Here is a 14,009-nt window from a genome sequence, read left to right as displayed (position 1 = left end):
AGGATATACCGACCTTGGAGAGGGTTCAAAGAAGATTCATGAGAATGATTCCAGGAATGAAAGGGTTACCATATGAGGAACATCTGGCAGCTCTTGGGCTGTATTCCCTGGAGTTCAGGAAAATGAGGGGGTATCTCATAGAAACATTCCGAATGTTAAAAGGCCTGAACAGATTAGATATGGCAAAGTTATTTCCCATGGTAAGGGAGCCCAGAACAAGAGGGTACTACCTCAGCATTGAAGAACGTTCATCTAGAACAGAGATGCAGAGAAATTACTTTAGTCAGAGGGTTGTAAATCTGTGGAATTTGTTATCACGAGCGACTGAGGAGGCCAAGTCATTGGGGGTATTTAAAGCAGAGATAGATAGGTTCTTGATTAGCCAGGGCATCGAAGGGTATGTGGAGAAACATAAAACATAGAAACATAGAAAACCTACAGCACGATACAGGCCCTTCGGCCCACAAAGCTGTGCCAAACAAGTCCTTACCTTAGAAATTACCTAAGGTTACCCATAGCTCTCCATTTTTCTGAGCTCCATGTACTTGTCCAGGGGTCTCTTAAAAGATCCTATCATATCCACCACCACCACGGTCGTTGGCAGCCCGTTCCACACACTCACCACTCTCTGCGTAAAAAAACTTACCCCTGACATCTCCTCTGGAGAAGGCAGAGGAGTGGGGATGACTGGAAGAATTGGATCAGCCTATGATTGGACGGTGGAGAAACAGTAACTTAAAATAGAAAGAAAGACATTCAAGCCAGCAAGCTAGTTTTTAGACCATAAGATATAGCAACAGAAGTAGGCTATTCGGTCTATTGAGTCTGCTTCTACCAGATGCAAAGATAGGTGGTTCTTTGTAGCTACCACAGTCTTAGTAAATCAACCTGCATTTTCATAGAGACCCACCCCCATCCTCTGATGATCTGTAGGAAAAGACGCAGGTCCACCTTCTCAGGACATCTGCTGTAAGTTCTCAAGAATGACCAGCATTGCTTCACTACACAATTGGTCTTTGCCTGGATAGATGTGGTTCAAAATGATGAGGCTTGGGGCAGATCACCAGGATTATATTGAATTGTGGGCAGGCTTGAGAGGCCAGATGTCCTTATCCTGCTCCTGTTTTCTTGGGTCTTCTGGAAGTTGCCTTCACCTCCTGGTATTCGGATAATTAGGGGGAGGTTGATCACGAAATATTAGTCCAGGTTGGATTTACCCTGCTAATGAGCCCGGGCTGTCTTGTGCATTGTCAGGTAGGTAGTACTGGGTGTTGTCCTCAGACAGATATCACTGGGTGGGCCAAAAGATATTTGGAACACTGTTGAGATCCTTCAGTATATGAGTTGGAACCTTAGCAGAAATGGCGGAAAGAGCACACCTCGTACCCCACCTTTAAAGGAGTCTATATTCTCATCACCTGCCTCAGAACCCAGAGAACTGGACTCCATTTAAATCTTCCTTTATTTTGAGAGACAGGCAAAGGACGAAGAAGCATTGTCTTTGGTACGTGGGTGAAGGGCGTGGCTATGACGTCCCAGTTGCCATCTTCATTAGCTGCTATTTGAAAAGCTCTCTGCTGGAAAAAGAATTTTGCAGAGTGAGCCTCTGTCTCCTACATAGATGTTCTGGTATTAAAACTGCCAGGATATACTGCTTTCATGTTTTAGTTGGATCTATTTGTTTTACTACTCGATCGCTGACTTGTTTTCGTTTCAGATTTTCGTCTCAGTCAACTGTCTCAGCACAGATTTCTCGTCCCAGAAAGGAGTCAAAGGGCTACCACTGAACATCCAGATTGACACATACAGTTACAACACCCGAAGCAACAAGCCAGTCCATAGGGCATACTGTCAGATTAAAGTATTCTGTGACAAGGTATGCTGTTGGGAGAAGTAGCCTAACTTTTTGTAATCAAGTGCTCTTGTTTTTTCATTATATTTGATCATAGCTACTTACACAGAGTAATAGGTTGCTGTGAGCTCCATGCTACAGTTGTAGGAAGCACCTTTATGTCTGAATTAATTGCACAAAGGAGACAGCACCGGAAAAATTATGGGGACTAGAACCCAACAGAATGCATTCAGAACGAGGTGACTACATTAGAAGTGATCTTTTAAAACTCCTTAGATTCCTGAATAGTCCCTGCAGGTTGGAATATTACAAATACAGTACGTCAACGGCAATTCAGAAAGTATAGACAAGGCAGGGAATTATACACCAATTAGCATGACATCAGTTTTTGGAGAAATGTTTCAAAGGTTTCAAAGGTACATTTAATGTCAGAGAAATCTATATAATATACATCCTGAAATGCTTTTCGATGAAACCATCATTAAAGTGCTGGTAATAGGATGCTCAGAAAATTATAAATGATGATTAGACAGCGTAATATATTTTAAGGTGTTCTTACTATAATATAACAAGCAGAGTAGAGAAAAGGCCCCCATTAAATGTAGTATATCTAAATATCCAAAAGATATTTGACGCGGTACTGCATCAAATGGTATTGTGGTTCATTGATTGGGTGTAACATATAAGTGCAATGAGGGTTTCCTTTCCATTCTTTAGCCAAAGGTAAGTTTTAATCTTTATTAGACTGGCAGACTGTCACTGATAGAGTGCTGGAGAGATTAATGTTGAGCCCTCAGTAATCCACATATTAATGAATTTGTTGAGAAAACATATTGGTCTGAGGACGCAAACCTAAGTGGGAATGTGAACTGTGATGAGGGCTGGAACTCAAATTCATTCAGATTCAGATTAATTTATTTATCACATTCACATCCAAACACTCAGTAAAAGACATCATTTGGCCAACAACCAACACATTGGTGTACCAATTTGGAAGATATAGAAAGTAAGTATGCAGGTGAAGCAAACACTTAGGAAGACAAACTGCAAGATGGTTGTTGCTAACATCAAGAAACCTTGCTGAGTTTGTACAAAGCTTTGGTGAAACCACTATGCCTCCATATCTGAGGAAAGTTGTACTGACCCTGTAAATATAGTTTGCATTGCCTCCAAGACTAAGTCTTGTAGTGAGGGGATTGACTTATGAAGAGTGAATGGAAAAATCTTGGTCTTTTCTCATTGCACCTAATAAGATTGAGAATCCCACTGAGTCATAGTAAATTCTGAAGAGGAGTGGTAGGGTAAAGGTCAAGAGTGTTGTTTCCTTCGACTGGAAAGCCAAAAGTAGAGAATGGAGGGATATGATATGGGGATGGTCATTTAGGGCTGAGATGAGGAAGAATTCTTTGCATTATTATGAATGTGGAATTCACTATGATTGGCCTATGGATGCTCAGTTGTTGAATATATTCAAGGTCGAGATGGATTTTTGGATAGGAAAGCAACCAAGCAGAAAATTGGATGTGATGGGTAGTTTCAGCCATAATGTTACTCAAAGGCTGAGCAAGCTAGGACTATATGGTCCATTTCTGCTTTTATATCACGTGTACAAGTAGTTACAGTAAATTGATGACATTGTTGATGAAGCATTGGTTCTGCTAATAGTTAATACTTTGTGCTTGAGACTATTGTGATATTCATCTTAGAGGTTACCTGTAGATCCCTTCTTGTCCCTGGGCTTATTGGACCAAGCAAAAGAGACATTTTATTCTGTATCTTTAAAAAGGTTGAACACTGCACATTGACACCTTGCAATATCTGTTAGTCACAAAGTGTGATAATATACGTACAAAAGCTGCAGTATATTGGATTGCAAAGCAGTTAGGTATCCTAAAGTCATCAATAGTGCTTTATAAAGCTTATGTTTTAATCAAAGGATCTTGGTAAGTAGCAAAATAACCAAAGAGTGATAAATGCACAGGATTGAATCCTCAAAGTTAAAACTTGTCATGCATATTCCTCTCAATATTATAGTGGAACAAATTGCTCATTGTCTGCACAGAGGACAGGTTTGATGATGAATGTGTCTTATTTCCCACTACATATTTACATTATACGATAAGTAAATGAGCATGGATGATATGAATTCCATTTCCCAATTGGCAGCTAATGGTTTAGGAGATAACACAGAGAAACAAACTTATCTTTATTTTAAAAATATATTGATAAGGATTAGAATTTCTTGGCAACACATCTTTTAAATAAATAGCCATGGATCTCTGTGACAGATTAGGCTGTTAGCTGTCGGCTGAATGCTTCTATTGTGTCTGAGGTACCCCTTTCAGAGGTGGGTTCAAGATGGCCAATGGCCACAGGTCCAATTGGGGAGGTGCTCTGGATACTTGGGGATAAGGATCCTGGGAGTGCACAACAATGGGTATTGCTGGGGCAATGGGACATGCTCCCCATCCAGTATTCCAAAATTATTACATCTTGTGTGTCCTTGATGGAGACGTGGGTTTGAAAATAATGAAAGTGGTCATTATTGAGTTTCACCAGAAAAAAATAGACTTTCTATTGCAAAATGTGGCGGGAGAAAATGTCAAGCAATTGAATTTCAAGGCAAGTGGGGATAATTTTAACCTTCACTGATGGTATAAAGCAGATGATATAAGATTGCTTTGCTGTTACATATTTACATAAGTTAGTTGAAATAAAAATCAGAAGCAGTATACAAAAAAATAGATGATCAAGTTTGCTATCATCCAAGCCTCACCATTGGCCAAGGCTAAAATTTAGTAGCAATTTGCTTGTCAAGTTATTCACCAACTAAGTCTTTTCTCTTTAAGTTACATTTGGATTTTCCACACAATGTTCACCAGCACTTAACTACAAATATATCATGTTGAGGAAGGAAATACTCTTTGTACCGAGTAATACAAATAAGGATGTAACACAATAAAGCTAAGAGAAAGATCTCAGTAATGACTGTGTTGTGAAGGCAGTGGCTCAAAGTGTCTTCTACATTTTAATCAACAGGGGGAAAAAAAACTCCTGGAAGTAGCTTTAAAGTTAATCAATTGTCTTTCTTTTTTCCCCACTTGTGTCTTTGCCGCATAGGGCGCTGAACGAAAGATACGCGATGAGGAACGTAAGCAGTCCCGGAAGAAGTCCAAATCCAATGACAACAGCTCCCATCTTAGTACTCGTGAGTACCCAAATGTAGAAGTTACATAACTAGAACATGCTCAAAATAATGTCCTACAGGTTATTAGCCTGCATTGCTTAGAACACAATTTAATGTTTGGAAAGCAAAATAACTGCAAAATTTGGAGATCTTTAAAAAATATCAGAAAATGGAGGCACCCAATCGGTCAGAGACACTTATTAGATTACATTAGATTAGATCCAACTTTATTGACATTGTGCCAAGTACAGATACAAAGCCAATGAAATGCAGTTAGCATCTAACCAGAAATGCAAAGAATAGGGTTATTTACAAAATAACTGCGAATAAAAATTAAGTGCTACAGCACACAATTATGCGATAGACAACTTTAAGGCTTCAAGTTAATAAACTTTCTTCAGACTAATCTGATGAAAGATTATTGATCTGAAAATTAACCCTGATTCTTTCTCCAAAAATGCCATCAGCTTGTTGAGCACCCTCTGTATACATGGCTAATTTATAGAAAAAAATGTAACTATGTTTTTATCAGTCCAAGATAAGCACTCTTGAATTATCTAAATGCCCATTTATCACTTTGGCCTCTAAAAGGTAGATTTGCTGGTTTTCAGATGTTTCAAAAGCATTTTCTGTGTCTTTGTGACGTGACTCAGTGGAATAATTATTAATTCTGAAGTTTTTTAAAATATAAGATTATTGTGTAAGTATGGTAATAGTGCAAGATCCAGTGAGAATTAGTACTGCTGTAGATTATGTGATATGTGACATAACCAAAGAATAAAGTTATTGCTATACATTTGTTATTCTACTGCAGGCACAATCTTGTAATCAACCAGTTTATGAATAATTATTAACTATAATTTAATCCAAATACATAATCGCTTTCTAATTGCAGTCCACGATGCAAAGATACCCTTGATTCCCAACCACAAGCAGATGGATGCCACAGTCTTCAAATCCATTCCCGATCTTGTCACTCAGCCAGTTCTCTTCATTCCTGACGTCCAGCAACGTACTGTGCATGTATGTTGGATATGTTTATTTATAATATTTTTTAAAATATTGCACTTTATTTGTGCAGTAGGTGGTTTCCATTTTAGCATTACTGTCATATATTGTGTTTTCTGATAATTCTGCAGGATTTGCTCTTTTATATAAAAGGATGTCTTCTTACATTGCCTCTTCATTTGAGGCCATTCATTTTATTTTATTTGGAAGCATAGCTCAAAATGAATAGTTGGGCATCTTTCTAATATTGCTGGAATTATATTAGGAGATGATAGGTGGGTTAACATAGATCCTCATTTTCCGGGAGGATTCCTCAGAATCCCTGGAAGAGTCATCAGCCTGTGCAACTTGTTACTCAGCCCCAAGGGCATGATGCCTGTGTTGGGACTGAACTGGCAAGCTGATATTAAATGGCTGGTATCTGGTAGAAAATTTGCATGTGATCAGGCTCTGCTGCTTGGTACTAGTAGAGTAGATGGGGAGGTACCTGACAGTGAGGATAGCAGAGAGGCTCAGACTGCAGGGGGGAAGAGGACAAGAAACCAGATTTGGAGAGTTTAGACAGAAATGGCCAAGATCACCATGTCCAGCCAGACTCAACTCAGGCACCTACATTCAATGTGCACTTGAATCATGTGTTGTGCAAATACTTCATTTTGGTAATGCCATTGAGTCATTATTTATTATACAGACTGTATCATGATGTACTTTGACAATATACTGTCAGATCTACAGAAGTTACTTGTAATTGTCCCAAAGGAGGCTACTTGGCCCATTTGGCTCATGATAGCTCCTAATAGTAATTGCATAATCCCCCTTCCCCTGACTGCTTATGTCCCTGTACCCCTTCTACTTATTCTTCCTCACATGTTACAGCAAGGTGGAACGTACAGAAGCCAGTTAATATACCAGTGTGTGTTTGGGATGTTTGAGTGCACTGTGGAGGATGTGCAAACTCCACGCCAAGGTTGAATCTGGGTCCATGGATCTGCACCTAATGTGCACATTTGTTTGTTTGTAGTGCATATCTGAAGTGTTTACCACTAAAACATCTTAACTCTTCCTCCACTGCATGAGCAATGGTCTCTGTTCTATCTGTGTTGTTGAATTCCCACCCTTTGTGCTCCCAATTTTGAGTTCGGAAATGTGATTTGGTTATAGCCCAAATTTTCTGCAAGGTTGTTCTCTACTCAAAACTACTGGTCACCTGTCCATCCGATTCATCTTTTATCCTTGGACATCTGCTCAGCTCTGAGAGGAAAAACCTAATGCAGCACAGGGCTGTACTGATTATCCATTCCACAGAAGTTCTTTGGGGGCTGGTGAAGCCAAACCTGTGAGTGAATTTGAATGATAGTGACTGTTTCTAACATCCACAACTAATTAAAAACATTCTAACACTGATTAAAATCAAACATAGTTTTCAAATTCTTTTAAATAGTATAACTTAAGAATTACTCGAGTATAAATACTAGAAAGCATTTAACAATTAAGTAAATGTATATTAATTCTACATAATGAAATAAACTCACCTGAGATTGCCTTTCTCCCTTTGGACCATTCCTTCTGCTATAATGAATGCAGTTACAGAAACTGTGCCAGGTTCATCAGACAGGTTCCCCAGTGTTGTATGTTTGCACAGGTCTACATTCCACCGCCTGACTTTTGACAAGTGTATCATTGGAGTTGTGGAAGTCCTGTAGTTGTGTGAAAGTGCTTAATTTCTACAGTGTATAGAGATAGAAGGCAGCAGATTGATGTAGAATAGCCAGGTTTTATATGAACTTTCTGACTGTTATATTCCCAAACATGCAAAATAAGGGAAAATCTGCATGTAAGTATCATGAACACAGAAATTATTTACATTTCATCAAAGTAACTTGCAAGGGGATTATTTCTGTTCCTCAGATGAATCAAAATGCCAAAAGTTTTAGTTAGTTTATTATAAATATGGATGATAGTGTACTAATATTGATACGGTGCATTAGTAAGATGTTTTAAGAATAAGATTTTACTAAACTCAGATTAATTAGTCATGATAAACTTGACTTTTCACAGGGCTTCCCTGTTGGAACAGATGAACTAGAAGGTGAAGGGTAAGCTTATGTTGATCTTTAAAATTAATCGATAATTTTATTTATGGATCACTCTTGGTAATTTTATTCTTCATTAGTTTTGCTTGTTTTTATCCTAGATAATAAAGTGCAATAAAGGTGCCAATGCCAAATATGATGGTGTGAATATTTACAGCAGTTCTGTTTGGCTAAAGAAAAAAGAATGGTTTAAGTATGATGTTCTTCCCTCACCCACTGAAGTCCTTTTTATGGCAGACAAGATCACAGGAGTAGGTTTCCACACTTCTCCAGCATGTCCCATGATTCAATAGGATCATAGCCAACCTTCAACTCTTCTTCTGTGCCTGTTCCTCATGGTCCTCATTTTCCTGATCTTTAAAAATGAATCTATCTCCAACTTCTAATGATTTATTAGCAGCCATAACCCTCTGGTGTAGAGAACTCCAAAGATTCACCACCTTATATGAAAAGAAATGTCCATGTACAATGAATAGCTTCTTAAGGCCCTTATTTTAGACTATTCCACTAGTAATGTCACCTCAACATCAACCCAGCCATATTCCCTCAAGAACATGTATGTGTCAATAAATTCACACCTCATTTAAACACCAAAGAAAACAAACATGAACTGTGCAGATTTCTCTTGATAGGACATCCCACTCATTCCAGGAATTAGCCTGGTGAATCTCCTTTGGACTGCCATCAATACTACTTTATCCATCTTTAGGTCAGGGGACCAAAATTGTCCCCAGTATTTCAGGTGTATGGTAGCTTCACGAGACTCCTGTACAATTGTGGCAAAACTTAGCTATTTTAAAACCACAAACCCTTTGCAATGAAGGCCTCAATGCCATTTGTTTCATTGACTACTTGTTGAACCTTCCTGCTAATGTTTTATGATCATGTACCAGAACACCTAGATCCCTCTGCACTTCACTCATTTACAGAGCCTCTCCACTTAGATACCAATCTGCCTTTACAGCCCTCTGACAAAGTGCATGACCTTGCACGACATTAAACTCCATTTGCCAAGTGTTTGGACAATTATTTGACCTGTCTGCCAGCAGCTATTTGGGCCTCAGTAGACATTCCCTGTAAGAGATGCAAGTTAACTTTAATCAGTGTAATTAGGTTTAGTTTTTGCAAATGACCACCTTTATCAGACCTCAGCTGATGCATCTACATGAGAAACAGTGCACTCTGAGCAGATATAATTGCCAAGAGCAGGCAACACAGAACTGACATGTTGCCTGGATCACCATTAATAAGCATAGGCTTACCGTGCATCGCACTCAGTTTCAGAAGCTAACCAACTTAGTTTCTCACATCTTCACTAATAAATCTCAATCTGTTGAAGATAATGGTAGCAGAGGAATATAAAGAGAGGTAGATGGTGGTCTTCAAGCTTTTGAACTAAGTTTTTGCCTACTGAAGACTTCTGACATCTCTAATCTAGGCAAAATAGGACACTGCTATTACCAAGGCCAATATCTATCTATGTAATGTGGCTTATTTTCCTTTGCCTGAATATATTTTAAATCTATGATTCAGAGGTGAGGATGATTTAAGGATTCAAGGTGGGTCAAGTCTCATGTGGACCTTGGTCAACCTGGATTCTTGAAAGTATTTGAAATAGTTGGTGTAGCAAATGTTCTTTTCCTTAGAAATCTGTGTACTGAGTGGCATTAATCCCAATCCTTGCAAAGTGCACCGTGACTGCAATATACCTTATTGACATGTGCCTGTGGTCTGATATTCAGCCAATCTGCTAATTTAAGTTTCGGTCACCATCTTGTGTGTTACAAAGAATGACAAATGCAACTTTGCTATTCTGTGACAATGCATGGCCAATAAAAATAAACCATGAGAATATTCTGCTTTTAATTTCTAAACCATTTCTCATGTCCTGTTGCAATTAGATTCTGAACAGTATACACATTTAATATTTCAGATCAGGGTTAAAAAGATTGCCATACTCACCAGATGAAGATTTTGGCTCACCCAACAAGATTCTTAGGATAGAAGAACCAAAGAAAGGTAAATGTTTCTGGTGAACAGGTGATAATAGAGCAGTACTGAGCACCTATCTTAATATACCATTGGGTGACAGAATAAGTTGCAATTTGATTAACTTTTGTGGAGTTGAAGGAAACCTTAAAGAGAACATTTTATTTTTTGAAAAATGAAAATGATAATAACTTCCCTAACATTATATGACCTATTTTGATATAGATGTCATTTACTATATTTATTACAGGTGGGAGGTGGTTTAACTGATTTGTGAAGTTACAGTGTCTTATCAATGGAGCTCCATTGAATAATTCCCCATAAATAAGTTCTGCCAATTTGTTGAGATAACCTTCACATATATTTCTCATCCCATTTGCTAACGTCAATTGCTTTAAGAAGGATAACGTTGTAAGAGGCTAGATGCTGGCGTTTAGATTGTTGTGTTGCAAAAAACCTAGTTTAGTGAGAAGGAAATGACAACAACTACAGTTACTCATGTTTATATCATGCTTTTAACATTGTAAAATTGTCTAAGCATTTGACTAGAGTGCAGTCAATTGAATCATTAAAAGAGATAATTAGGTTAAAAGGAAGAGCTTTTAAGGAGTATCTTGAGGGAGGAAAGAGGGAGAGCAAAGTGGGGGGGTTTAGGGAAGAAAGTCCATTGAGGACCTTAGTAGTTAATAGAAGGAGTGGTATTGATAGGTAGATTAGATTAGAAATGCTAATACATCTATGATTGGAGGAGTCAGGTATGTTGGAGAGTGTAGATTGGAACAGATTACAAGGATTGAGAAGGACAAAGCCATTGACAGATTTGAATGCAAATATGGCAATTTTGAAAATACTATTGCTTGTCTGAAGGCTAATGTAAGTCAGCAAGTACTGAGATGATAATTAAACAAGAAAAATGTCATAACAGGGCTAGTTGGGCTTTGGAAGAACTCAGGTTTAGAGAATGGAGGGGCAGGCAAAATTCAGTTGGAATACTTGTGTCCAGAGGTAATGAGGATATAGACGAGAATTTTGGCAGCAGGTGAACTAGGCTGGACATGGGCAGTATCACAGAAAAGTTATTAAGAGTCCAGATATGCGGTCTGATTAACTCAGAGTAATATGTAACAATAAGGCTGTTTGCAGTCTGGTTCGATGTCAGATAGATAATGAGCATAGGCCTAGAGTCTGAGGATAAGGAGCAGAGGCTGAGGGTGATGATTTTGAACATCCCAATGTTCTGTTGGAGGAAATTTTAAGATATTTAGTATAGATATTGGATGATAAATGACAATTTATCAAAAAGGGTGAATACGGGACTGAAAGTGTTATATTTGAATGTGCGCAGTATACAGAATAAGGCAGATGAATTTGTAACATAGTTACAGATTTACATTTATGATGTTATAGGCATCATTGAATCATGGCTGAAAGAAGATGATGCTGGGAGCTTAATGTCAAAGGATACACATTGTATCAAAAGGATAGGCAGGAAGGCAGAGGGGATGGCATTGCTCTGTTGGTTAAAAAAAAATCAAATCATTCGAAAGAGGTGACTTAGTGTTGGAAGGTGTTGAATCATTGTGGATAGAGCTAAGGAACTTCAAGAATAAAAGCTCTTTTAGAGCAGCTGGTGGTTGAGCTATCTGGATTGGGTGTTGTGCAATGAACCAGTATTGATTAGAGAGCTTAAGGTAAAGGAACACTAGGGACATGTGATCACAATATGATTGAATTCACACTAAAATTTGACAACAAGAAGCTAAAGTCAGATGTATCAGTGTTACAGTGAAGTAAAGGGAATTATAGAGGCATGAGAGAGGAGTTGGCCAGAATTGATTGGAAAACAACACTGACAGGGATGAGGGCATAGCAGCAATGGCTGGAATTTCTGGGAGCAATTCAGAAGGCACAATAAATATACATCCTAAAGAGGAAGAAGTATTCTAAAGAAAAGATGACACCACCATGGCTAAGAAGAGAAGTCAAAGCCAGCATAAAAGCCAAAGAGAGGGCATATATTAGAGCGAAAATGAGTGGGAAGTTACAGGATACAAGAGGCAACTAAAAAGATATTAAGAAGGTAAAGAAGGAATACAAAAGTAAGCTAGCCAATAATGTTAAAGAGGATACCAAAAGTTTCTTCAGACACTTAAAGTGTAGAAGAGAGATGAGAGAGGATATCGCCTGCTGGAAAGCGATGCTGGAGAGATAGCAATGAGGGACAAGGACCTGGTGGATGAACTGAAGAGTATCTTGTATCAGACTTCACTGTGGAAGACACTAGCAATATGCTGGAGGTTCAGGTGTCTGGGGGTGTGAAGTGTGTGAAGTTACCATAACTAGGGAGAAGGTTCTTGGTAAACTGAAAGGTCTGAAGGTAGATAAGTCACATGGTGACTTATGGCGTACACCTCAGGGTTCAGCGTACAGATGGCGTACACCTCAGGGTTCTGAAAGACGTGACTGAAGAGATTGTGGAGGCATTAGTAATAATCTTTCAAGAATCACTAGATGGTTCTGGAAGACTGGAAAATTGAAAATGTCACTCCACTCTTCAAGAAAGGAGAGAGGCAGAAGATAGGAAATTATAGGCTAGTTAGTCTGACCTTAGTGGTTGGGAAGATGTTGGAGTTGACTGTTAGGAGTTTTGGGGTACTTGGAGGCACATGATAAAATAAACCATAATCAGCATGGTTTCATCAAGGGGGAAATCTTTGGAATTCTTTGAAGAAATAACAAGCAGGATTGAAAAAGGGGAATCGGTTGATGTTGTGTATTTGAATTTTCAGAAAGTCTTTCACAAAGTGCCACACATGAGGCTGCTTGACAAGTTACGAGCCCATAGTATTACAGGGAAGACTCTAGCATGGATACAGCAGTGACTGACTGGCAGGAGGCAAAATGTGGGAATAAAGAGAGACTTTTCTGGTTGTCTGATGGTGACTTGTGGTGTTCCACAGGGGGTCTGTGTTGGGACTGATTCTTTTTACGTTATATGTTAATGATTTTGATGATAGAATTGATGGCTTTGTTGCAAAGTTTGTAGACAATACAAAGATAGGTGGAGGGGCAGATAGTTTTGAGAAAATAGCGAAGCTACAGAAGGACTTAGGTTAGGAGAATGGGAAAATAAGTGGATGATGGAATACAGTGTCGGGAAGTGTTTAGTTATGTACTTTGGTAGAAGAAATGAAAGGGTTTATTTCTAAATGGAGAGAAATACAAAATACTGAGGTGCAAAGGGACTTGGGAGTCCTTGTGCAGGATTCCCTAAAAGTTAACTTGTAGTTTGAGTATGTGATGAGGAAGGCAAATGCAATTTTAGCTTTCATTTCAAGAGGAATAGAATGTAAAAGCAAGGATGTAATGTTGCGACTTAATAAAGCATTGGTGAGGCCTCACTTGAGTATTGTGGACTGTTTTGGGCCCCTTATCTTAGAAAGGATGAGCTGAAACTGGAGAGGATTTAAAGGAGGTTCATGAAAATGATTTCAGGTTTGAATGGCTAATCATATGAAGATCTTTTGATGGCTCTGGGCCTGTATTCATTGGAATTCAGAAGAATGAGGGGTGGCCTCATTGAAATCTATCGAATAGTGAAAGGCCTTGACAGAGTGGAAGTGGAGAGGATGTTTCCTATAGTGGGAGCATTTAAGATCAGAGGACACAGCCTCAGAATAGAGGGGCATCCTTTTAGAATGGAGATAAGGAAGAATTTCTTCAGCGGGAGAGTGGTGAATCTGTGGAATTTGTTGCCCTAGGCAGCTGTGGAGGCTATGTCTGTATGTATATTTAAGGCAAAGATTGATAGATTCTTCCAGATTGATAGAGGTTGGTCAGGGTATGAAGGGATATGGAGAGAAGTCAGGAGATTGGGGCT

The 14,009-nt window shown here is 38.7% G+C and overlaps 1 protein-coding gene across 2 annotated transcripts in view; it reads left to right on the top strand.

The window, feature by feature from the left end:
- grhl1 (grainyhead-like transcription factor 1) overlaps positions 1-14,009 on the top strand; it is a 118,623-nt gene that overhangs the window by 83,737 nt on the left and 20,877 nt on the right. For both annotated transcript variants that reach the window (XM_063071267.1, XM_063071258.1), the window contains exons 10-14: positions 1,718-1,876; positions 4,973-5,060; positions 5,935-6,062; positions 8,106-8,143; positions 10,074-10,159. In XM_063071267.1, the coding sequence (XP_062927337.1) occupies positions 1,718-1,876; positions 4,973-5,060; positions 5,935-6,062; positions 8,106-8,143; positions 10,074-10,159 (499 nt within the window). The remainder of the gene's footprint in view (positions 1-1,717; positions 1,877-4,972; positions 5,061-5,934; positions 6,063-8,105; positions 8,144-10,073; positions 10,160-14,009) is intronic.

This window comes from Mobula hypostoma, chromosome 2, assembly GCF_963921235.1.
Source record: "Mobula hypostoma chromosome 2, sMobHyp1.1, whole genome shotgun sequence".
In the NCBI taxonomy this organism is placed as follows: domain Eukaryota; kingdom Metazoa; phylum Chordata; class Chondrichthyes; order Myliobatiformes; family Myliobatidae; genus Mobula; species Mobula hypostoma.
The sequence above is the reverse complement of the archived record's forward strand: the minus strand, read 5'-3'. Positions and strand labels throughout refer to the sequence as shown.